General features: G+C 54.9%; 1 protein-coding gene across 1 annotated transcript in view; it reads left to right on the top strand.

The window, feature by feature from the left end:
- Positions 1-24,967, top strand: part of LOC140380205 (uncharacterized) — a 44,909-nt gene that overhangs the window by 12,523 nt on the left and 7,419 nt on the right. Inside the window, exons 5-21 of the mRNA XM_072464368.1 lie at positions 136-226; positions 1,217-1,296; positions 1,469-1,563; positions 3,038-3,155; positions 3,277-3,356; positions 3,424-3,500; positions 4,144-4,304; positions 5,255-5,327; positions 5,467-5,659; positions 7,929-8,199; positions 8,280-8,542; positions 8,625-8,780; positions 9,246-9,324; positions 9,456-9,609; positions 9,750-9,812; positions 17,542-17,786; positions 21,082-22,984. Coding sequence (XP_072320469.1) covers positions 136-226; positions 1,217-1,296; positions 1,469-1,563; positions 3,038-3,155; positions 3,277-3,356; positions 3,424-3,500; positions 4,144-4,304; positions 5,255-5,327; positions 5,467-5,659; positions 7,929-8,199; positions 8,280-8,542; positions 8,625-8,780; positions 9,246-9,324; positions 9,456-9,609; positions 9,750-9,812; positions 17,542-17,786; positions 21,082-22,984 — 4,102 coding nt within the window. The remainder of the gene's footprint in view (positions 1-135; positions 227-1,216; positions 1,297-1,468; positions 1,564-3,037; positions 3,156-3,276; positions 3,357-3,423; positions 3,501-4,143; positions 4,305-5,254; positions 5,328-5,466; positions 5,660-7,928; positions 8,200-8,279; positions 8,543-8,624; positions 8,781-9,245; positions 9,325-9,455; positions 9,610-9,749; positions 9,813-17,541; positions 17,787-21,081; positions 22,985-24,967) is intronic.

The raw sequence follows: 24,967 nt of genomic DNA, 5'->3' as shown, positions 1-24,967 counted from the left end.
CTGGACTCTTGCCTCCTTCTTCTTCTGAACTCTTGTCTCCTTCTTCTTCTGAACTCTTGTCTCCTTCTTCTTCTGGACTCTTGTCTCCTTCTTCTTCTGGACTCTTGTCTCCTTCTGGACTCTTGTCTCCTTCAGGTTGGATCTGTGGTCGAAGTGAAAACCAATGAAGGAGGAAACTCTGAGGCCGTCATCGGGAAACTCACCGACGCGAGTCTCTACACTGTGGGTCAGTGACGGGTCTGTGGGTCAGTGATAGGTCAGTGACATGTCTGTGGGTCAGTGACGGGTCTGTGACAGGTCTGTGGGTCAGTGATAGGTCAGTGACATGTCTGTGGGTCAGTGATAGGTCAGTGACATGTCTGTGGGTCAGTGATAGGTCAGTGACATGTCTGTGGGTCAGTGATAGGTCAGTGACATGTCTGTGGGTCAGTGATAGGTCAGTGACATGTCTGTGGGTCAGTGATAGGTCAGTGACATGTCTGTGGGTCAGTGATAGGTCAGTGACATGTCTGTGGGTCAGTGCCAGGTCAGTGACGGGTCTGTGGGTCAGTGATAGGTCAGTGACATGTCTGTGGGTCAGTGATAGGTCAGTGACATGTCTGTGGGTCAGTGCCAGGTCAGTGACAGGTCTGTGGGTCAGTGATAGGTCAGTGACATGTCTGTGGGTCAGTGATAGGTCAGTGACATGTCTGTGGGTCAGTGATAGGTCAGTGACATGTCTGTGGGTCAGTGATAGGTCAGTGACATGTCTGTGGGTCAGTGATAGGTCAGTGACATGTCTGTGGGTCAGTGATAGGTCAGTGACATGTCTGTGGGTCAGTGATAGGTCAGTGACATGTCTGTGGGTCAGTGATAGGTCAGTGACATGTCTGTGGGTCAGTGCCAGTCAGTGACAGGTCTGTGGGTCAGTGCCAGTCAGTGACAGGTCTGTGGGTCAGTGCCAGTCAGTGACAGGTCTGTGGGTCAGTGCCAGTCAGTGACAGGTCTGTGGGTCAGTGACATGTCTGTGGGTCAGTGCCAGTCAGTGACAGGTCTGTGGGTCAGTGCCAGTCAGTGACAGGTCTGTGGGTCAGTGACATGTCTGTGGGTCAGTGCCAGTCAGTGACAGGTCTGTGGGTCAGTGACATGTCTGTGGGTCAGTGCCAGTCAGTGACAGGTCTGTGGGTCAGTGACATGTCTGTGGGTCAGTGACGGGTCTGACATGTCTGTGCCTCAGTGTTCGATGATGGAGATGAGAAGACTCTGCGCAGAACGTCTCTTTGTCTCAAAGGAGAGAGACACTTTGCTGAAAGTGAGGTCAGTCTTTAGATCTCTTCTTATACTTTTACTTTTGGAGTCATTTGGCTCCTGAATGGGTGACGTTTGCCTCATGTCCCACTCTAATGTTAAACTCGTGCATCTTTGTGCTGTGGAGCTCGGCTTTTGAAGGTGTTAAAGATTCTTTAGCTCAAATGTGTTTGTGCTTCAGACTCTGGACCAGCTTCCTCTGACCAACCCGGAGCACTTCGGGACGCCTGTCATCAGCAAGAAGTCCAACAGGGGGCGCCGCTCCTCCCAGGCCGTGTGAGTCTCTGCAGACCTCCTTCAGACCTCCTTTTGACCTGGTTTAGACCTCCTTTTGACCTGGTTTAGACCTCCTTTTGACCTGGTTTAGACCTGGTTTAGACCGCCATTTGACCTGGTTTAGACCTCCTTCAGACCTCCTTTTGATCTGGTTTAGACCTCCTTCAGACCTCCTTTTGATCTGGTTTAGACCTGGTTTAGACCTCCATTTGACCTGGTTTAGACCTCCTTTTGACCTGGTTTAGACCTCCTTTTGACCTGGTTTAGACCTCCTTTTGACCTGGTTTAGACCTCCTTCAGACCTCCTTTTGATCTGGTTTAGACCTCCTTCAGACCTCCTTTTGATCTGGTTTAGACCTGGTTTAGACCTCCATTTGACCTGGTTTAGACCTCCTTTTGACCTGGTTTAGACCTCCTTTTGACCTGGTTTAGACGTCCTTTTGACTTGGTTTAGACCTCCTTCAGACCTCTTTTTGACTTGGTTTAGACCTCCTTCAGACCTCTTTTTGACTTGGTTTAGACCTCCTTCAGACCTCCTTTTGACCTGGTTTAGACCTCCTTTTGACCTCTTTTTGACTTGGTTTAGACCTCCTTCAGACCTCCTTTTGACCTGGTTTAGACCTCCTTTAGACCTCTTTCAGACCTCCTTCAGACCTCCTTTTGACCTCCTTCAGACCTCCATTTGACCTGGTTTTGACCTCCTTCAGACCTCCTTTTGACCTGGTTTAGACCTCCTTCAAACCTCCTTTAGACCTCCTTCAGACCTGTTTCAGACCTCCTTTTGACCTGGTTTAGACCTCCTTTAGACCTCCTTCAGACCTCCTTTTGACCTGGTTTAGACCTCCTTTAGACCTCCTTCAGACCTCCATTTGACCTGGTTTTGACCTCCTTCAGACCTCCTTTTGACCTGGTTTAGACCTCCTTCAAACCTCCTTTAGACCTCCTTCAGACCTGTTTCAGACCTCCTTTTGACCTGGTTTAGACCTCCTTTTGACCTGGTTTAGACCTCCTTTTGACCTGGTTTAGACCTTCTTCAGACCTCCTTTTGACCTGGTTTAGACCTCCTTCAGACCTCCATTTGACCTGGTTTTGACCTCCTTCAGACCTCCTTTTGACCTGGTTTAGACCTCCTTCAGACCTTCTTTTGACTTGGTTTAGACCTCCTTCAGACCTCCTTTTGACCTCTTTTTGACTTGGTTTAGACCTCCTTCAGACCTCCTTTTGACCTGGTTTAGACCTCCTTCAGACCTCTTTTTGACTTGGTTTAGACCTCCTTCAGACCTCCTTTTGACCTGGTTTAGACCTCCTTTAGACCTCCTTCAGACCTCCTTTAGACCTCCTTTTGACCTGGTTTAGACCTCCTTTTGACCTGGTTTAGACCTCCTTTTGACCTGGTTTAGACCTCCTTTAGACCTCCTTCAGACCTCCTTTAGACCTCCTTTAGACCTGTTTCAGACTCTCACTCATGTTTCAGAGCTGATGAAGAGCATGAGTCTTCGTCTTCTTCAGAGGAGGAGCAGAAGGTCAGAGTCAGTGACGAGCTCCTGGGAACAGTGTGTTCTGTGGAGGCCCCTGATCCTGCTCTAGTCCTGGTCAGTGCACTTCATGCTCTAAACTCCCCCCCGTCTCACCTGCGGGGGGCGGGGGGCCCCCCGTCTCACCTGCGGGGGGCGGGGGGGCCCCTGTCTTACCTGTGGCCCCTGTCTGTGTCAGGTGCTGTCTCCTGTCTGTAACGAGGAGTTGGTGGTGAAGAAGGAAAACTGTTTGGTTCGCTCATTTGGAGACGGAAAATTGTGGGTTTCATTTCCATTGTTAACACATTTTACAGTCTGTGACCTCTGACCTGACCTCTGCCCTCAGCCTGACCGTGCTCCGGAGAAACCTGCACAGACTGAACTCCGCCTCCATCTGCAAACCTGAGTTCACCAACAGAAAAGGTTTATACTCTTGACCTGCCTCTGGGTCACAGGGCCACTGGCCTCCTTAAGGGAGGAGTGTGTGTCCTTAAGGGAGGAGTGTGTGTCCTTAAGGGAGGAGTGTGTGTCCTTAAGGGAGGAGTGTGTGTCCTTAAGGGAGGAGTGTGTGTCCTTAAGGGAGGAGTGTGTGTCCTTAAGGGAGGAGTGTGTGTCCTTAAGGGAGGAGTGTGTGTCCTTAAGGGAGGAGTGTGTGTCCTTAAGGGATGAGTGTGTGTCCTTAAGGGATGAGTGTGTGTCCTTAAGGGAGGAGTGCGTGTCCTTAAGGGAGGAGTGCGTGTCCTTAAGGGAGGAGTGCGTGTCCTTAAGGGAGGAGTGCGTGTCCTTAAGGGAGGAGTGCGTGTCCTTAAGGGAGGAGTGCGTGTCCTTAAGGGAGGAGTGCGTGTCCTTAAGGGAGGAGTGCGTGTCCTTAAGGGAGGAGTGCGTGTCCTTAAGGGAGGAGTGCGTGTCCTTAAGGGAGGAGTGCGTGTCCTTAAGGGAGGAGTGCGTGTCCTTAAGGGAGGAGTGCGTGTCCTTAAGGGAGGAGTGCGTGTCCTTACGGGAGGAGTGCGCGTCCTTACGGGAGGAGTGCGTGTCCTTACGGGAGGAGTGCGTGTCCTTTGCACAGGTTTGTGTGCGGCCCAGGCCTTCCTCAGGACCAGAGCCGTCCCTGAAGTTTGGAAGATGGACCTGAGTCAGATCCTGGAGTCTTCATCTGACAGCGACGAGAAGCACGACAACGAAGACCAAGAAGAGCAGGAGCGCCGCAAGAAATGTGTCCAGGAAGAGGTGAGAAGGACCAGGAAATGTGTCCAGGAAGAGGTGAGAAGGACCAGGAAATGTGTCCAGGAAGAGGTGAGAACGACCAGGAAATGTGTCAAGGAAGAGGTGAGAACGACCAGGAAATGTGTCAAGGAAGAGGTGAGAACGACCAGGAAATGTGTCCAGGAAGAGGTGAGAAGGACCAGGAAATGTGTCCAGGAAGAGGTGAGAAGGACCAGGAAATGTGTCCAGGAAGAGGTGAGAAGGACCAGGAAATGTGTCCAGGAAGAGGTGAGAAGGACCAGGAAATGTGTCCAGGAAGAGGTGAGAAGGACCAGGAAATGTGTCCAGGAAGAGGTGAGAAGGACCAGGAAATGTGTCCAGGAAGAGGTGAGAAGGACCAGGAAATGTGTCCAGGAAGAGGTGAGAAGGACCAGGAAATGTGTCCAGGAAGAGGTGAGAAGGACCAGGAAATGTGTCCAGGAAGAGGTGAGAACGACCAGGAAATGTGTCCAGGAAGAGGTGAGAAGGACCAGGAAATGTGTCCAGGAAGCGGTGCGAAGGACCAGGAAATGTGTCCAGGAAGAGGTGAGAACGACCAGGAAATGTGTCCAGGAAGAGGTGAGAACGACCAGGAAATGTGTCCAGGAAGAGGTGAGAAGGACCAGGAAATGTGTCCAGGAAGAGGTGAGAAGGACCAGGAAATGTGTCCAGGAAGAGGTGAGAACGACCAGGAAATGTGTCCAGGAAGAGGTGAGAACGACCAGGAAATGTGTCCGAGAAGAGGTGAGAACGCCCTAGACCGGGAGCATCCAAAGAATGGTTGTTTCTAATCTGATTAAAGGTAGTCGATATACAATACAGAAAATCTATCTAACCTTCTGGTCCTTGTCTCCTCTCCCTGTGTCCTTGTCTCCTCTCCCTGTGTCCTTGTCTCCTCTCCCTGTGTCCTTGTCTCCTCTCCTTGTGTCCTACAGCCAGAGGAAGAGTCGGACCCAGAGGAGAGGGATCACTTCCTGCAGCAGCTCTACAAGTTTATGGAGGACAGAGGTACGAAGCCTCTCCCGTACTCTGACCCCCGCTCTGACCCCCGCTCTGACCTGCCCTCTGACCCGCCCTCTGACCTGCCCTCTGACCCGCCCTCTGACCCGCCCTCTGACCCCCCTTCTGACCCGTGCTCTCTCATCAGGGACGCCCATAAACAAGCCCCCCGTCCTGGGCTACAAAGACCTGAACCTGTTCAAGCTCTTCAGGCTGGTGACTCATCAGAGCGGCTGCAACGCCATCAAGTCTGGAACTGTGTGGAAGCAGATCTACATCGACCTGGGCATCCCAGTGCTCAACTCTGCAGCCGCCTACAACGTCAAGACGGCCTACAAGAAGTGAGACCCGCCTTAGACCTGCCATGGACCTGTCCTTAGACCTGTCCTTAGACCTGCCATAGACCTGTCCTTAGACCTGCCATAGACCTGTCCTTAGACCTGTCCATAGACCTGTCCTTAGACCTGCCATGGACCTGTCCTTAGACCTGCCATGGACCTGTCCTTAGACCTGCCATGGACCTGCCATAGACCTGTCCTTAGACCTGTCCATAGACCTGTCCTTAGACCTGCCATGGACCTGTCCTTAGACCTGCCATGGACCTGTCCTTAGACCTGCCATGGACCTGCCATAGACCTGTCCTTAGACCTGCCATGGACCTGTCCTTAGACCTGCCATGGACCTGTCCTTAGACCTGCCATGGACCTGTCCTTAGACCTGCCATGGACCTGCCATAGACCTGTCCTTAGACCTGCCATAGACCTGTCCTTAGACCTGTCCATAGACCTGTCCTTAGACCTGCCATGGACCTGTCCTTAGACCTGCCATGGACCTGTCCTTAGACCTGCCATGGACCTGCCATAGACCTGTCCTTAGACCCGCCTTAGACCTGTCCATAGACCTGTCCTTAGACCTGCCATGGACCTGTCCTTAGACCTGCCATGGACCTGTCCTTAGACCTGCCATGGACCTGTCCTTAGACCTGCCATGGACCTGTCCTTAGACCTGTCCTTAGACCTGTCCTTAGACCTGTCCTTAGACCTGTCCATAGACCTGTCCTTAGACCTGCCATGGACCTGTCCTTAGACCTGCCATGGACCTGTCCTTAGACCTGTCCTTAGACCTGTCCATAGACCTGTCCTTAGACCTGCCATGGACCTGTCCTTAGACCTGCCATAGACCTGTCCTTAGACCTGCCATGGACCTGTCCTTAGACCTGCCATGGACCTGCCATAGACCTGTCCTTAGACCTGTCCATAGACCTGTCCTTAGACCTGCCATGGACCTGTCCTTAGACCTGCCATGGACCTGCCATAGACCTGTCCTTAGACCTGCCATAGACCTGTCCTTAGACCTGTCCATGGACCTGTCCTTAGACCTGCCATGGACCTGTCCTTAGACCTGCCATGGACCTGTCCTTAGACCTGCCATGGACCTGCCATAGACCTGTCCTTAGACCCGCCTTAGACCTGTCCATAGACCTGTCCTTAGACCTGCCATGGACCTGTCCTTAGACCTGCCATGGACCTGTCCTTAGACCTGCCATGGACCTGCCATAGACCTGTCCTTAGACCTGTCCATAGACCTGTCCTTAGACCTGCCATGGACCTGTCCTTAGACCTGCCATGGACCTGTCCTTAGACCTGTCCTTAGACCTGTCCATAGACCTGTCCTTAGACCTGTCATGGACCTGTCCTTAGACCTGCCATAGACCTGTCCTTAGACCTGCCATAGACCTGTCCTTAGACCTGCCATAGACCTGTCCTTAGACCTGTCCATAGACCTGTCCTTAGACCTGCCATGGACCTGTCCTTAGACCTGCCATGGACCTGTCCTTAGACCTGCCATGGACCTGCCATAGACCTGTCCTTAGACCCGCCTTAGACCTGTCCATAGACCTGTCCTTAGACCTGCCATGGACCTGTCCTTAGACCTGCCATAGACCTGTCCTTAGACCTGCCATGGACCTGTCCTTAGACCTGTCCTTAGACTCGCCCTTAGACTCGCCTTAGACCTGCCATAGACCTGTCCATAGACCTGTCCATAGACCTGTCCTTAGACCTGTCCTTAGACCTGCCATGGACCTGTCCTTAGACCTGCCATGGACCTGTCCTTAGACCTGCCATGGACCTGCCATAGACCTGTCCTTAGACCCGCCTTAGACCTGTCCATAGACCTGTCCATAGACCTGTCCTTAGACCTGTCCTTAGACCTGTCCTTAGACCTGTCCTTAGACCTGCCATGGACCTGTCCTTAGACCTGCCATGGACCTGTCCTTAGACCTGCCATGGACCTGCCATAGACCTGTCCTTAGACCCGCCTTAGACCTGTCCATAGACCTGTCCATAGACCTGTCCTTAGACCTGTCCATAGACCTGTCCATAGACCTGTCCTTAGACCTGTCCTTAGACCTGTCCTTAGACCTGTCCATAGACCTGTCCATAGACCTGTCCTTAGACCTGTCCATAGACCTGTCCATAGACCTGTCCATAGACCTGTCCTTAGACCTGCCATAGACCCGCCCTTAGACCCCCCCTTAGACCCGCCTTGGGCCCGCCCTTAGGCCCGCCCTTAGACCCGCCCTTAGACCCGCCCTCTGTGTGTTCGCAGATACCTGTTTGGGTTCGAGGAGTTCTGCCGCTCGGCGCTCATCACCTTCAGAACCATCCACCACAACAACCCCCGCCCCCCGCCCTCCCCAGCCAATCAGAAAGCAACCTCAGAAACCAAGAGCAGCCCGGCCAATCACAGAGTGCCTGAGCCAAAGAGCAGCCCCACGTCCAATCAGAGAGCGGCAGGGGTGGATCTTAAAGACATGGTGAAAACTGAGACTGAATCGGAGAGTGAGAGCGACCGCGAGGAAAGACACGCCTCCCCGAGAGTGAGTAACCAATCAGAACACCTGTCACTCCCAGAGAGTGTAATTCATAAACCTGCATCTGTCTTAATGTTTGTGCTCAGGGCCGACGCAGCGGGGGCCCCCTACAGGACAAACGAGGCACTGACTCTGATGAACCACGCAAACGCACGCCTCGACAAACCGACCAATCGGAGCGCACGCCCAGGCTCACCGACCAATCGGAGTGCACGCCCAGGCTCACCGACCAATCGGAGAGCCTGGGCAGGCTCAGTGACCAATCGGAGAGAGGCTCAGACGACGAGGACGAAGACGACGAAGACGACGAGGACGAAGACGACGAGCTGCCGCATCAGCCCACGGAAAGGTGAGAAAAGCTCAGTGTGACCGCCATGAGGAGCAGGTTCTGACCGCCATGAGGAGCAGGTTCTGACCCTGGTCTGCTGCAGGTCAGAGGAGGACCCTGATGGAGTCAATGGGACCAGAGTCCGAGTGAAGTACGGCCGAGGGAAAACGCAGAAGATCTATGAGGCTCACATCAAGAAGACCGACGTGGACAACGGAGAGAGCTTCTACCTGGTGCATTACTACGGCTGGAACGTCAGGTAACGCGCCCCGCCCCCGGGTAACGCGCCCCGCCCCGTGTAACGCGTAACACGCCCCGCCCTCCAAACCATGTGATCCGGCCCACTTTTCCAAATATTAACAAATATATTTGTCTTGTTTCCTTTAAAGCTGGTTTAAGTCTGGATCCTCCTGGTTCTGGTCCAGATGGTTCTAGTTCTAGTTTGATTCTTTTGAACAGTTTACACACAGTCATAGTCACATTAGACTTAGTCCGCTCTCAGACTGTGTTGTTCTGTTCAGGTAACTGGACTTCCATCACTACATGTTACGGCCTGGGGTCTGGGGCCTGGGGTCTGGGGCCTGGGGCCTGGGGCCTGGGGCCTGGGGCCTGGGGCCTGGGGCCTGGGGCCTGGGGTCTGGGGCCTGGGGTCTGGGGCCTGGGGTCAGAGCTTGGACCTGAGCCTGGACCAGGACCGATTAAGACCGTGTTTATGTGTCCTCAGGTACGACGAGTGGGTCAAGGCCGACCGCATCATCTGGCCCTCAGAGAAAGGCTCCAAGAAGAGGAGAGGCAAACTGAAGGTCTGATCCACTGACCTGGGACCCCCACTGACCCCACCCCGGACCCCCACTGACCCGACCCCGGGACCTCCACTGACCCTGACCACTGATTATTGTTCATAATAATGACTCTTGGCTCTGTGTCCGTCCAGAACAAAGAGGACGGGCCCCCGGAGGACGAGAGGCCCCCACAGATGAAGGGCTCTGGAGGTCGCAGAGGTCGACCTTTGGGCAGCAAGAACAAGACCAACGGCCGAGCTCCAGAGAGAAGACCAGAGTCTGGACTCAACCTGTCCAACGGAGAAAGTAAGACCCGCCCTGACCCCCCCCTCTGACCCCCCCCCTCTGCGGGCCCCCTGACCCCCCCTCTGCAGGCCCCCTGACCCCCCCCTCTGCGGGCCCCCTGACCCCTTGTGTTCAGGCTCTGAACATGACTCTTTCCTCAGACACTCCTCGCAGAAGAACCAGGAGAACCTCAGGGATGTACGACTCCGACAGAATGTCCAACGGTCAGTACTTCATATACTTCATATACTTGTGTATAAACGTGTTATTACTGTTTTTCATGTTCAGATGGGTCAGTTTAACCTCTCACATCCTGAGGCCGGAGCTTTCTCCATATCTCTAATATTCTCTTACATCATCACTCTTATTTCCGTGCTCAATACCATAAGTTATACATCATTTTAAAGCTTATTTTCTCAACAAAACGAATATGTCATTGATTGAATAATACGCCCCAAGAAGCAATTACCAATAGTTTGTGAGAAAGTCTCAACTTTCTTCAAAATGTCTGACCTGTTTTGTGACTTATGACGGCCTCATCAACGTTCACTCCTTCAGTGTCGACTCGTTCTGTCCATAATAATCCACAGAAAAACAATATACACTTGTATTTTTACTGGAGTTTTCACATTTCCAGATATTGTCAAGTAAACTAAGTTTTCTTCTGTGACGATGGTCAGGATTAAGGCTCGTCCATAACAAACGACCTGTTTGACTTATAAGATGCTGTTTGTATCGATCTTTTCTTCAGACTGTGTCCTACAGAATGAGACCGTCCACTGTCCTCGGGTTTGTCCTCTACAGCCTCCGGAGGGAAAAATGCGCCGCTTCCGATGCGCGCGGCCTTCTTTGTTTACACCCAGATAGCACGTGATTGAGATGACGTAGAACACTTTGATTTACATAATATTCTTGCCAATGAGCCAAGCTTTAGAACGGTGGGTGGGACTTAGGGCTTATTCACACAGAATCGTCTCTATTCTCGTGCGTAAAAGACGGTCAAGAGCCAGATTTTTGGGCAGGAGGCGACTAGATTTTACGCATCACGTTTTTTGATTTTATTCGCCTTATGAATGCGCATTTTGTTAGATATATGTATTATACCAATACAAAAATAAAATAAAAATATTATTTTTTCACCTCGATATGGGACACATTTTCACATACATTGTTTTTAGCAGTTATAATAGTATTAGTGGTTCTACAAAACATCAAATGTATGTTTTATGATCATAGAGGAGCTAAAACTGTAATAAAACAGTTTGGCACATATTTGGATCACTTGAATATACTTTTTGATACAAAAAGGTCAAAGCACCAAAATGCTTCTGTTCTAGAGATGTGAAACTTGACACAGTTGTTGTCATGACAACAGCATGTGCAGTGAACAGCATAAACACAATGAAGTCTGTCCTGCTCAGGACCTTTACACATGGACAATATTCAGGCGAGACTAAAAAAAGGATGTTTTGTTCATGTTTCTGCTTCTATAGTGTGAGTTCTGAAGCCCTGACAGTGTGACATCTGCACATCTGCAGAAACTAGAAGGCCTAAGCTTTCCCATGATGCATCACACTCACATGTGGAACGTAACATCCTCTTTTATGAAGCAATGACAGGTGGGTCTGACCAGTGCGCACAGGTCAGACCAGTGCGCACTGGTCTGACCAGTGCGCACAGGTCAGACCAGTGCGCACAGGTCAGACCTGTGCGCACTGGTCAGACCAGTGCGCACTGGTCTGACCAGTGCGCGCACAGGTCAGACCTGTGCGCACACTGGTCAGACCAGTGCGCACACAGGGCCAAAGAGGCTGATGGGAACAGGTTAACCTCCAGGTAAATCCAGTCTCCCCAAACCCACTGTTTTTTATTCTGTCAATTGAAAGTAAGTAAATTTGGGATCGACTCCTGTGGTCTCTCTCTCTCTGTGGTCTCTCTCTCTCTGTGGGGGCCTCTCTCTCTGTGGTCTCTCTCTCTGTGGTCTCTCTCTCTCTGTGGTCTCTCTCTCTCTGTGGGGGCCTCTCTCTCTGTGGTCTCTCTCTCTGTGGTCTCTCTCTCTCTGTGGTCTCTCTCTCTCTGTGGGGGCCTCTCTCTCTGTGGTCTCTCTTTCTCTGTGGTCTCTCTCTCTCTGTGGTCTCTCTCTCTCTGTGGGATCTCTCTCTGTGGGATCTCTCTCTCTGGGGGGGGGGGGGCTCTCTCTGGTCTCTCTCTCTCTGTGGGGGGCCTCTCTCTCTCTGTGGTCTCTCTCTGTGGGGGCCTCTCTCTCTGTGGGATCTCTCTCTCTCTGTGGGGGGCCTCTCTCTCTGTGGTCTCTCTCTCTCTGTGGTCTCTCTCTCTCTGTGGGGGCCTCTCTCTCTCTGTGGTCTCTCTCTATCTGTGGGCCCCTCTCTCTCTGTGGTCCCTCTCTCTCTGTGGGCCCCTCTCTCTCTGTGGTCTCTCTCTCTCTGTGGGATCTCTCTCTCTATCTGTGGGGGCCTCTCTCTCTCTCTGTGGTCTCTCTCTCTCTGTGGTCTCTCTCTCTCTGTGGGATCTCTCTCTCTCTATCTGTGGGGGCCTCTCTCTCTCTCTGTGGGCCCCTCTCTCTCTGGTCTCTCTCTCTCTGTGGTCTCTATCTGTGGGGGGCCTCTCTCTCTGTGGGATCTCTCTATCTGGGGGGGGCTCTCTCTTGTCTCTCTCTCTCTGTGCGGGGCCTCTCTCTCTGTGGTCTCTCTCTCTCCGTGGGGTCTCTCTCTCCGTGGGGTCTCTCTCTCTCGCCGTGGGGGGGTCTCTCTGTGGGGGTCTCTCTCTCTCTGTGGGATCTCTCTCTCTCTGGGGGGGCTCTCTCTGGTCTCTCTCTCTCTGTGGGGGGCCTCTCTCTCTCTGTGGTCTCTCTGTGGGTCCCTCTCTCTCTGTGGTCTCTCTCTCTGTGGGCCCCTCTCTCTCTGTGGTCTCTCTATCTCTGTGGGGGCCTCTCTCTCTGTGGTCTCTCTCTCTGTGGTCTCTCTCTCTCTGTGGTCTCTCTCTCTCTGTGGTCTCTCTCTCTCTGTGGTCTCTCTCTCTCTGTGGGATCTCTCTCTCTCTGGGGGGGGCTCTCTCTGGTCTCTCTCTCTGTGGGGGGCCTCTCTCTCTCTGTGGGCCCCTCTCTCTCTGTGGTCTCTCTCTCTCTGTGGGGGGCCTCTCTCTCTGTGGTCTCTCTCTCTCTGTGGTCTCTCTCTCTCTGTGGTCTCTCTCTCTCTGTGGGATCTCTCTCTCTCTCTGTGGTCTCTCTCTCTCTGTGGTCTCTCTCTCTGTGGTCTCTCTCTCTCTGTGGTCTCTCTCTCTCTGTGGGGGCCTCTCTCTCTGTGGTCTCTCTTTCTCTGTGGTCTCTCTCTCTCTGTGGTCTCTCTCTCTCTGTGGGATCTCTCTCTGTGGGATCTCTCTCTCTGGGGGGGGGGGGGCTCTCTCTGGTCTCTCTCTCTCTGTGGGGGGCCTCTCTCTCTCTGTGGTCTCTCTCTGTGGGGGCCTCTCTCTCTGTGGGATCTCTCTCTCTCTGTGGGGGGCCTCTCTCTCTGTGGTCTCTCTCTCTCTGTGGTCTCTCTCTCTCTGTGGGGGCCTCTCTCTCTCTGTGGTCTCTCTCTATCTGTGGGCCCCTCTCTCTCTGTGGTCCCTCTCTCTCTGTGGGCCCCTCTCTCTCTGTGGTCTCTCTCTCTCTGTGGGATCTCTCTCTCTATCTGTGGGGGCCTCTCTCTCTCTCTGTGGTCTCTCTCTCTCTGTGGTCTCTCTCTCTCTGTGGGATCTCTCTCTCTCTATCTGTGGGGGCCTCTCTCTCTCTCTGTGGGCCCCTCTCTCTCTGGTCTCTCTCTCTCTGTGGTCTCTATCTGTGGGGGGCCTCTCTCTCTGTGGGATCTCTCTATCTGGGGGGGGCTCTCTCTTGTCTCTCTCTCTCTGTGCGGGGCCTCTCTCTCTGTGGTCTCTCTCTCTCCGTGGGGTCTCTCTCTCCGTGGGGTCTCTCTCTCTCGCCGTGGGGTCTGTCTGTGGGGGGGTCTCTCTGTGGGGGTCTCTCTCTCTCTGTGGGATCTCTCTCTCTCTGGGGGGGCTCTCTCTGGTCTCTCTCTCTCTGTGGGGGGCCTCTCTCTCTCTGTGGTCTCTCTGTGGGTCCCTCTCTCTCTGTGGTCTCTCTCTCTGTGGGCCCCTCTCTCTCTGTGGTCTCTCTATCTCTGTGGGGGCCTCTCTCTCTGTGGTCTCTCTCTCTGTGGTCTCTCTCTCTCTGTGGTCTCTCTCTCTCTGTGGTCTCTCTCTCTCTGTGGTCTCTCTCTCTCTGTGGGATCTCTCTCTCTCTGGGGGGGGCTCTCTCTGGTCTCTCTCTCTGTGGGGGGCCTCTCTCTCTCTGTGGGCCCCTCTCTCTCTGTGGTCTCTCTCTCTCTGTGGGGGGCCTCTCTCTCTGTGGTCTCTCTCTCTCTGTGGTCTCTCTCTCTCTGTGGTCTCTCTCTCTCTGTGGGATCTCTCTCTCTATCTGTGGGCCTCTCTCTCTCTGTGGTCTCTCTATCTCTGTGGTCTCTATCTCTGTGGGCCTCTCTCTCTCTGTGGTCTCTCTATCTCTGTGGTCTCTATCTCTGTGGTCTCTCTCTCTCTGTGGTCTCTCTCTCTCTGTGGGGGCCTCTCTCTCTGTGGGATCTCTCTCTCTCTGGGGGGGGCTCTCTCTGGTCTCTCTCTCTGTGGGGGGCCTCTCTCTCTCTGTGGTCTCTCTATCTCTGTGGTCTCTATCTCTGTGGTCTCTCTCTGTGGGGGCCTCTCTCTCTGTGGGATCTCTCTCTCTCTGGGGGGGGGCTCTCTCTGGTCTCTCTCTCTCTGTGGGGGGCCTCTCTCTCTCTGTGGGCCCCTCTCTCTCTGTGGTCTCTCTCTCTCTGTGGGGGGCCTCTCTCTCTGTGGTCTCTCTCTCTCTGTGGTCTCTCTCTCTCTGTGGGGGCCTCTCTCTCTGTGGTCTCTCTCTCTCTGTGGGATCTCTCTCTCTCTGTGGGGGGCCTCTCTCTCTGGTCTCTCTCTCTCTGTGGGGGGCCTCTCTCTCTGGTCTCTCTCTCTCTGTGGGGGGCCTCTCTCTCTCTGTGGTCTCTCTCTCTCTGTGGTCTCTCTCTCTCTGTGGGCCCCTCTCTCTCTGTGGGGGGCCTCTCTCTCTGTGGTCTCTCTCTCTGTGGTCTCTCTCTCTCTGTGGTCTCTCTCTGTGGGGGCCTCTCTCTCTGTGGGATCTCTCTCTCTCTGGGGGGGGGCTCTCTCTGGTCTCTCTCTCTCTCTGTGGGGGGCCTCTCTCTCTCTGTGGTCTCTCTCTCTGTGGGCCCCTCTCTCTCTGTGGTCTCTCTCTCTCTGTGGTCTCTCTCTATCTGTGGGATCTCTCTCTCTCTCTGTGGGGGCCTCTCTCTCTGTGGTCTCTCTCTCTGTGGTCTCTCTCTCTCTGTGGTCTCTCTCTGTGGGGGCCTCTCTCTCTGTGGGATCTCTCTATCTGGGGGGGGGGGCTCTCTCTGGTCTCTCTCTCTCTGTGGTATCTCTCTCTGTGGGCCCCTCTCTCTCTGTGATCTCTCTCTGTGGGGGGCCTCTCTCTCTCTGTGGTCTCTCTCTCTCTGTGGTCTCTCTCTCTGTGGTCTCTCTCTCTCTGTGGTCTCTCTCTCTCTGTGGGGGCCTCTCTCTCTGTGGTCTCTCTCTCTCTGTGGTCTCTCTCTCTCTGTGGTCTCTCTCTCTCTGTGGGATCTCTCTCTCTATCTGTGGGCCCCTCTCTCTCTGTGGTCTCTCTCTCTCTGTGGGATCTCTCTATCTGGGGGGGGGCTCTCTCTGGTCTCTCTCTCTCTGTGCGGGGCCTCTCTCTCTGTGGTCTCTCTCTCTCCGTGGGGTCTCTCTCTCTCGCCGTGGGGTCTGTCTGTGGGGGGGTCTCTCTGTGGGATCTCTCTCTCTCTGGGGGGGCTCTCTCTGGTCTCTCTCTCTCTGTGGGGGGCCTCTCTCTCTCTGTGGTCTCTCTCTCTCTCTCTGTGGTCTCTCTCTCTCTCTCTGTGGTCTCTCTCTCTCTGTGGTCTCTCTCTCTCTGTGGTCTCTCTCTCTCTGTGGTCTCTCTCTCTCTGTGGTCTCTCTCTCTCTGTGGTCTCTCTCTCTCTGTGGGGTCTGTCTCTCTCTCTCTCTCTGTGGGGTCTGTCTCTCTCTCTCTCTCTCTCTCTGTGGGGTCTGTCTCTCTCTCTCTCTCTCTGTGGGGTCTGTCTCTCTCTCTCTCTCTGTGGGGTCTGTCTCTCTCTCTCTCTCTCTCTCTGTGGGGTCTGTCTCTCTCTCTCTCTCTCTCTCTGTGGGGTCTGTCTCTCTCTCTCTCTGTGGGGTCTGTCTCTCTCTCTCTCTGTGGGGTCTGTCTCTCTCTCTCTCTGTGGGGTCTGTCTCTCTCTCTCTCTGTGGGGTCTGTCTCTCTCTCTCTCTGTGGGGTCTGTCTCTCTCTCTCTCTGTGGGGTCTGTCTCTCTCTCTCTGTGGGGTCTGTCTCTCTCTCTCTCTGTGGGGTCTGTCTCTCTCTCTCTCTGTGGGGTCTGTCTCTCTCTCTCTCTGTGGGGTCTGTCTCTCTCTCTCTGTGGGGTCTGTCTCTCTCTCTCTGTGGGGTCTGTCTCTCTCTCTCTGTGGGGTCTGTCTCTCTCTCTCTCTGTGGGGTCTGTCTCTCTCTCTCTCTGTGGGGTCTGTCTCTCTCTCTCTCTGTGGGGTCTGTCTCTCTCTCTCTCTGTGGGGTCTCTCTCTCTCTCTGTGGGGTCTCTCTCTCTCTCTGTGGGGTCTCTCTCTCTCTCTGTGGGGTCTCTCTCTCTCTCTGTGGGCTCTCTCTCTCTCTCTGTGGGGTCTGTCTCTCTCTCTCTCTGTGGGGTCTGTCTCTCTCTCTGTGGGGTCTCTCTCTCTCTCTGTGGGGTCTCTCTCTCTCTCTGTGGGGTCTCTCTCTCTCTCTGTGGGGTCTCTCTCTCTCTCTGTGGGGTCTGTCTCTCTCTCTCTCTCTCTGTGGGGTCTGTCTCTCTCTCTCTCTCTCTGTGGGGTCTGTCTCTCTCTCTCTCTCTCTGTGGGGTCTGTCTCTCTCTCTCTCTCTCTGTGGGGTCTGTCTCTCTCTCTCTCTGTGGGGTCTCTCCCTCTCTCTCTGTGGGGTCTGTCTCTCTCTCTCTGTGGGATCTGTCTCTCTCTCTCTCTGTGGGGTCTGTCTCTCTCTCTCTGTGGGGTCTCTCCCTCTCTCTCTGTGGGGTCTGTCTCTCTCTCTGTGGGGTCTGTCTCTCTCTCTCTCTGTGGGGTCTGTCTCTCTCTCTCTCTGTGGGGTCTGTCTCTCTCTCTCTGTGGGGTCTGTCTCTCTCTCTCTGTGGGGTCTGTCTCTCTCTCTCTGTGGGGTCTGTCTCTCTCTCTCTCTCTGTGGGGTCTGTCTCTCTCTCTCTCTGTGGGGTCTGTCTCTCTCTCTCTCTGTGGGGTCTGTCTCTCTCTCTCTCTGTAGGGTCTGTCTCTCTCTCTCTCTGTGGGGTCTGTCTCTCTCTCTCTCTGTAGGGTCTGTCTCTCTCTCTCTCTCTGTGGGGTCTGTCTCTCTCTCTCTCTGTGGGGTCTGTCTCTCTCTCTCTCTGTAGGGTCTGTCTCTCTCTCTCTCTCTGTGGGGTCTGTCTCTCTCTCTCTCTGTGGGGTCTGTCTCTCTCTCTCTCTGTAGGGTCTGTCTCTCTCTCTCTCTGTGGGGTCTGTCTCTCTCTCTCTCTGTAGGGTCTGTCTCTCTCTCTCTCTGTGGGGTCTGTCTCTCTCTCTCTCTGTAGGGTCTGTCTCTCTCTCTCTCTCTGTGGGGTCTGTCTCTCTCTCTCTCTCTGTGGGGTCTGTCTCTCTCTCTCTCTCTGTGGGGTCTGTCTCTCTCTCTCTCTCTCTGTGGGGTCTTGTTCTCCCATGATCTAAACGGTAGTTGCAGCTCTAGAATAAAGGTGTAAAACCAGAACCTGTCGCATCAATGAGTTTTATAAATGAGTTTTTCTCCGCAGAGGATTCTGGGAACTCGTCGGACGACAGCGAATCAGAAGACTCGACTGAGAAGAAGCAGTTCCCATGGCGACAGCAGGAGGCGGGGACACGTTTGAAACGGGAAGAGGAGGAGCCAAGCGAGAGTGCGGCTGACTCCGCCCCTGAAAGCAAAGAGACTGCAGCTCCCAGCATGCCCCAGGACTCCGCCCACAGCCAATCAGAGCAGGGGGCGGGGCCAGCGAGGTCGCCCATCACCGTGGAGAAGGTCTGTGTACTCATTATACTTCCAACCAGAGAGTATTAATATAATTAACATTTTTGTCTCATGTCTGTCGGTCCAGTTCTTGAGCCCCAATGAGGTCAGTCTCATCGTCTCGTTGTGATTGGCTGTTTCCCACTTAAAGGCACAATGGAGGATTTTTCGGGGATTTGAGAACTCAGGCGGAAGTGTGCATGCCACTCCCCCCTGCACGTGCCACTCCCCCCTGCACGTGCCACTCCCCCCTGCACGTGCCACTCCCCCCTGCACGTGCCACTCCCCCCTGCACGTGCCACTCCCCCCTGCACGTGCCACTCCCCCCTGCACGTGCCACTCCCCCCTGCACGTGCCACTCCCCCGTACACGTGCCACTCCCCCCTGCACGTGCCACTCCCCCCTGCACGTGCCACTCCCCCCTGCACGTGCCACTCCCCCCTGCACGTGCCACTCCCCCCTGCACGTGCCACTCCCCCCTGCACGTGCCACTCCCCCCTGCAAGTGCCACTCCCCCCTGCACGTGCCACTCCCCCGTACACGTGCCACTCCCCCCTGCAAGTGCCACTCCCCCGTGCACGTGCCACTCCCCCCTGCACGTGGCACTCCCCCGTGCACGTGCCACTCCCCCCTGCAAGTGCCACTCCCCCCTGCACGTGCCACTCCCCCGTGCACGTGCCACTCCCCCCTGCAAGTGCCACTCCCCCCTGCACGTGCCACTCCCCCGTGCACGTGCCACTCCCCCCTGCAAGTGCCACTCCCCCGTGCACGTGCCACTCCCCCCTGCAAGTGCCACTCCCCCCTGCACGTGCCACTCCCCCCTGCACGTGCCACTCCCCCGTGCACGTGCCACTCCCCCCTGCGAGTGCCACTCCCCCTTGTGAGTGCCACCCCCACTGCTCGTGCCACTTACGGGGCCCGGATCGGTGTCACCGGGGCCCCATCCTGGAGCCAAGCCTGGGATGGGTGTTTGATGGCGAGTGCCTGGTGGTCGGGTGGTGGGGACATGGAACGTCACCTCGCTGGGGGGAGGAGCCTGAGCTTGTGTTGGAGGTTGAGCGATATCGACTCGATATAGTCGGCCTCACCTCCAGCACAGTTTGGGCTCTGGAACCATCTCCTCCAGAGACTGGACGCTCCACTTCTCTGGTGTTGCCCGCGGGGAGAGGCGGGGCTGGTGTGGGCTTATAGCCCACACCAGCCCCGAGGTTGTTCGCAAACTCCTCGGTGGCTCCGGGGGTGGATGAGATCCTGAGGACCTAAAGTCTCTAGATGTTGTAGGACTGTCTTGGCTGACACGTCTCTACAACATCACGTGGCGGTCGGGGACCGTGCCTCTGGACTGGCAGACCGGGGTGGTGGTCCCTCTTTTCAAGAAGGGGGACCGGAGAGTGTGTGCCAACTACAGAGGGATCACACTCCTCAGCCTCCCATAAGGTCTATTCCAAGGTACTGGAGAGGAGAATCCGACCGATAGAACCTTAGATTCAGGAGGAGCAGGTTTTGGTCCTGGTCGTGGAACACTGGACTGGAGAAGGCTTTCGACCCTGTCCCTCAAGGTGTCCTTTGGGGGTGCTCCGGGAGTACAGGGTCTGGGGCCCTTGTCTGACAGGAGCAGGAGCTGTGTTCACTGCCGGCAGTAACTCAGACCTGTTCCCAGTGCATGTTGGACTCTTCAGGGCTGTGCTCAACCGTCACTGGTTCTGTTCATAGTTTTTATGGACAGAATTTCTTGGCGCAGTCAGGGGTCGGAGGGTGTGGTCAGGGGTCGGAGGGTGCGGTCAGGGGTCGGAGGGTGCGGTCAGGGGCCTGAGAGTGTCCGGTTTGGGGACCACAGGATCTCATCTCTGCTGTTTGCAGACGATGTTGTCCTGATGGCTCCATCAAACCCGGACCTGCAGCTGCACTGGGACGGTTTGAGCCGAGTGTGAAGCGTCTGGGATGAGAATCAGCTCCAAATCAGAGGCCGTGGTTCGAAACGGAAAAAGGTGTCTTGCCCTCTTCAGGTGGGTGGGGAGTCCTTGCCCCAAGTGGAGGAGTTCAAGTATCTCGGGGTCTTGTTCACGAGTGAGTGAAGGATGGAGCGTGAGATCGACAGTTGGATCGGTGCAGCGGCTGCAGTGATGCAGTCGCTGCACCGACTGTTGTGGTGAAGAAGGAGCTGAGTCCAAAGACAAAGCTCTGGATTTACCGCTCACTCTACGTTCTGACCTCACCTATGGTCATGAGCTTTGGGTAGTGACCGAAAGAACAAGATCGCAGATACAAGCGGTCGAAATGAGTTTCCTTCGCCGGGTGGCTGGGCGCTCCCTTAGAGATAAGGTGAGGAGCTCGGCCACACGGGGGGAGCTCGGAGTAGAGCCGCTGCTCCTTCTGAGCTCCTCGGGAGATGTCCCGGGCATGTCCCACCGGGAAGAGGCCCAGTGGAAGACCCAGGACACGCTGGAGAGACTATGTCTCACGGCTGGCCTGGGAACGCCTCGGGATCCCCCCGGAGGAGTTGGAGGAAGTGTCTGGGGAGGAGTAAGTCTGGGAGTCCCTGCTCTGACTGCGGCCCCCGCGACCCGGCCCCGGATAAAGCGGCAGAAAATGGATGGATGGAAGTGTAATTTCACCAACTCTAAGCTTCAGTTTATGAGCATCACAACTTCAGAGATGATCTACAGTTCTACAGAGATAAACATGTGACTTTAGAACTAAAGGAACTTCAAGATCTAAAACAATCTTTAAACAACAACCTTTAAACATTTACACGTCTGTAGTTCTGTTCACCTGAACTGACACTAAACTTCTGCTCAGAAGTGCTTCAAGTGCACTTCTCCCTCACAGCAGTGCAGCAGAGCCCCGTGGGGGAAGGGCGGCCACCCGCGGCATTGTGGGACACGTAGTTTTAGCCGGTACAGTTGATTTAACATTTTCGCCTGGGCATTTACACTAAACCTGGCCCACATTGGGCAGATACTTGCATGTCTCCAGTAAAGTCCAGGTCCCGTTCATTGAAATTAAGAAAATAAAAGGGGAAGAATGTCAGAGTCATTAATAGAACGTTATCTTCCTGAAGGGAGGAGTTCTAACATGGCTTCTCCAGGGTCGTTAGGGTGCTGTGGATGAATCAAAGTTCTAAAGTCTTTATAAAAAAGCCCCCAAAACGGGAAGGTCTGAGTTCAGCTGTTTGAGCAGAGCAGACTTTCTATGGTGCAGCGCTCAAGTCGGGTCAAGACATTTACACTTCAGAGTCGGCGATTACAATAGGCCTCCAGCAAGTGCTGCTCAACCTCTGCTCATGAATCCATTCTGTCTGTTTCAGAAGACCTCAGCTCCAGTCCCTCGACTCCTGGAGCCGTCTCCCAGAAGACTCAAACTCATGTCTTTGCCCCTTCCGCCTCGCTCGGAACCCATGGTCATCCTGCACCACTGTTTACCTCCAGACTCCGACACAGACTCTGCCTCGGAGACTGACAGTGAGAAGGAGGACGAGAAGAGAGCAGAGATGAGGGAGAAGGACGAGAAACAAGGGAGGAAAGCAGAGATGAAGGTGACGAACGGCGAGGAGGACGAGAGACAAGACAGAGTGGAGACTGAGACGAAGGAGAAGAGGAGAGGACACGAGGAAGAAGAGAAAGTGGAGAACGTCCGGAGTCCAGACAAACTGGTGAACATCAAATCTCCTCTGAGAGACCGGAACCTGAACACGAGTCCACAGAAGGTGCAGAGCATCGGGGACAAGTCTCCGCTCAGATCTCCAGCCAAAGACGGAGAAACGAGCGTCAAACCAGAGCCGTCTGAAGGAGTGAAGTCTCCGCTCCCATCTGAGAAAACCCAAAGAGAAAAACCAGCAACACCGCTAAGACCTGACAAAAGCCAGGTAGAAAAGTGTCCAGCACAAAACTTCCACGAAGGCAGAAGCCGTCCAAATGAAGAGGACCGAACGCCTGAAAATCTAGTCAAACCACAGCCTCAGAACTGTCCGAAACAGAACACAAACTCTCCTGAAAACTCTTCGAAACAGAACACAAACTCTCCTGAAAACTCTCCGAAACAGAACACAAACTCTCCGAAACAGAACCCAAACCCTCCTGAAAACTCTCCGAAACGGAACACAAACCCTCCTGAAAACTCTCTGAAACGGAACACAAACCCTCCTGAAAACTCTCTGAAACGGAACACAAACCCTCCTGAAAACTCTCCGAAACAGAACCCAAACCCTCCTGAAAACTCCCCGAAACAGAACCCAAACCCTCCTGAAAACTCCCCGAAACAGAACCCAAACCCTCCTGAAAACTCCCCGAAACAGAACCCAAACCCTCCTGAAAACTCCCCGAAACAGAACCCAAACCCTCCTGAAAACTCTCTGAAACGGAACACAAACCCTCCTGAAAACTCTCCGAAACGGAACACAAACCCTCCTGAAAACTCTCCGAAACGGAACACAAACCCTCCTGAAAACTCTCCGAAACGGAACACAAACCCTCCTGAAAACTCTCCGAAACGGAACACAAACCCTCCTGAAAACTCTCCGAAAATAGATGAAAATAAGGAGCAGAAAGTGGACAAGAACGAGGACGATAAAACGCCACTGAAACGTAAAGCTCCAGAGCAGAAGAGTCCAGAGAAAAAACTCAAAACCGAAGCGGAAATTTCTCCAAAAACTACAAGTGCCGTCGTCCTGGAGCAAAACAGCAGTGCAGGACGAGACGAAGAGAAGATGGAGGTTTGTGAGCCGTGCCAGGAGAACAAGGAGCATGGCGAGAAGGAGGAGGAGCATGGCGAGATGGAGGAGGAGCAGGAGCATGGCGAGAAGGAGGAGGAGCAGGAGCATGGCGAGAAGGAGGAGGAGCATGGCGAGAAGGAGGAGGAGCATGGCGAGAAGGAGGAGGAGCATGGCGAGAAGGAGGAGGAGCATGGCGAGAAGGAGGAGGAGCATGGCGAGAAGGAGGAGGAGCAGAAGGAGGAGCAATGCAAGCAGACCGTCCAGGAGATGGGACCCGACGCTCTGGTCTGTCACGAAGTGGACCTGGACGAACCAGACGAGCGGGAGAAGGCCGTGAGCGCCTCGGAACAACTGCTGCTGATGATGAGGGAGTCGCACCTGAAACTGGCCCCGCCCATGCCTGTAAATGCCCCGCCCTCAGAACCAGAAACGAGGGACGAGCGAGGAAACGAAGAGATGAACTCGAGTCCTACGTCCAACTCCTCCAACTGTGACCGAGGTGAGTTTGTATTTGTGTTTTTAGCTTTGAGCTGTAGCAGAACGACTTCCACCTGATCAGACTTCTCACAAAACGGCTGGAGCTTCTCTTCAATCTTTCTGCATGTTCTCCCCGTGTTGCCCTGGGTTCTCCCCGTGTTACCCTGGGTTCTCCCCGTGTTACCCTGGGTTCTCCCCGTGTTACCCTGGGTTCTCCCCGTGTTGCCCTGGGTTCGACCTTCTCACGCCGGACAGAGGGCGGTGTCGTGGTCGTCGTCGTCGTCGTCGTGGTGATGAGGGCGGTGTTGTGGTGGTGGTGATGAGGGCGGTGTCGTGGTGGTGGTGATGAGGGCGGTGTCGTGGTGGTGGTGATGAGGGCGGTGTCGTGGTGGTGGTGATGAGGGCGGTGTCGTGGTGGTGGTGATGAGGGCGGTGTCGTCGTGGTGATGAGGGCGGTGTCGTGGTGGTGGTGGTGATGATGAGGGCGGTGTCGTGGTGGTGGTGATGAGGGCGGTGTCGTGGTGGTGGTGATGAGGGCGGTGTCGTGGTGGTGGTGATGAGGGCGGTGTCGTCGTGGTGATGAGGGCGGTGTCGTGGTGGTGGTGGTGATGATGAGGGCGGTGTCGTGGTGGTGGTGATGAGGGCGGTGTCGTGGTGGTGGTGATGAGGGCGGTGTCGTGGTGGTGGTGATGAGGGCGGTGTCGTGGTGGTGGTGATGAGGGCGGTGTCGTCGTGGTGATGAGGGCGGTGTCGTGGTGGTGGTGGTGATGATGAGGGCGGTGTCGTGGTGGTGGTGATGAGGGCGGTGTCGTGGTGGTGGTGATGAGGGCGGTGTCGTCGTGGTGATGAGGGCGGTGTCGTGGTGGTGGTGGTGATGATGAGGGCGGTGTCGTGGTGGTGGTGATGAGGGCGGTGTCGTGGTGGTGGTGATGAGGGCGGTGTCGTGGTGGTGGTGATGAGGGCGGTGTCGTGGTGGTGGTGATGAGGGCGGTGTCGTCGTGGTGATGAGGGCGGTGTCGTGGTGGTGGTGGTGATGATGAGGGCGGTGTCGTGGTGGTGGTGATGAGGGCGGTGTCGTGGTGGTGGTGATGAGGGCGGTGTCGTGGTGGTGGTGATGAGGGCGGTGTCGTGGTGGTGGTGATGAGGGCGGTGTCGTGGTGGTGGTGATGAGGGCGGTGTCGTCGTGGTGATGAGGGCGGTGTCGTGGTGGTGGTGGTGATGATGAGGGCGGTGTCGTGGTGGTGGTGATGAGGGCGGTGTCGTGGTGGTGGTGATGAGGGCGGTGTTGTGGTGGTGGTGATGAGGGCGGTGTCGTGGTGGTGGTGATGAGGGCGGTGTTGTGGTGGTGGTGATGAGGGCGGTGTTGTGGTGGTGGTGATGAGGGCGGTGTTGTGGTGGTGGTGATGAGGGCGGTGTCGTTGTGGCTGGAGGTGCAGCAGTTTGTCACAGGGAGAAGAGCAGGGGAGAAAGTACACAGCCCTGTGGAGCTCCTGTGCTGATGTCTTCTTCTCCAGCCGCAGGCTCCGCCTCTGATCCGTCAGGGAGGGGGTGTGGTCACATCAAATCCAGAACAGAAGGTGCAGAGTTGCTGGGCTAATTTTCAGTCGTACGCAGCATCGGGGGGCTCTGGGCTTGTAATTGGTGAGAAGCAGGCGCCCAACTCCACACAGAGGCGGGGCCACTCCACACAGAGGCGGGGCCACTCCACACAGAGGCGGGGCTGTTCTTCAGACATGTACTGTAATGGGCTCTAGCTCTCGACTCCTGCTAAACCCGTACTTTGCCTCTTGGTAGCGCTCTCTAGCTCCGGCCCTGTGGTGACTTTGGTGTGTGATGGTTTAATGCTCCTCACAGAATGTATGACATCACAGTGTCCGTGTAGCTCCTCCCAGTCTGTAATGTCCAAACACGTAGCTCCTCCTCCTCTGCCTCATTGCTCCGCCTCTCTGAAGTCCTCACTACAGGTTTGAGAGCTTCAGCCTCTGTCTGGACGTGAGGATCAGAT

Source organism: Eucyclogobius newberryi, unplaced genomic scaffold (assembly GCF_026437365.1).
Source record: "Eucyclogobius newberryi isolate DKJ021-1_F unplaced genomic scaffold, fEucNew1.0.hap1 SCAF_45, whole genome shotgun sequence".
In the NCBI taxonomy this organism is placed as follows: Eukaryota; Metazoa; Chordata; class Actinopteri; order Gobiiformes; family Gobiidae; genus Eucyclogobius; species Eucyclogobius newberryi.
Note: the sequence above shows the minus strand (reverse complement) of the source record. Positions and strands in the feature narration are given on the sequence as shown.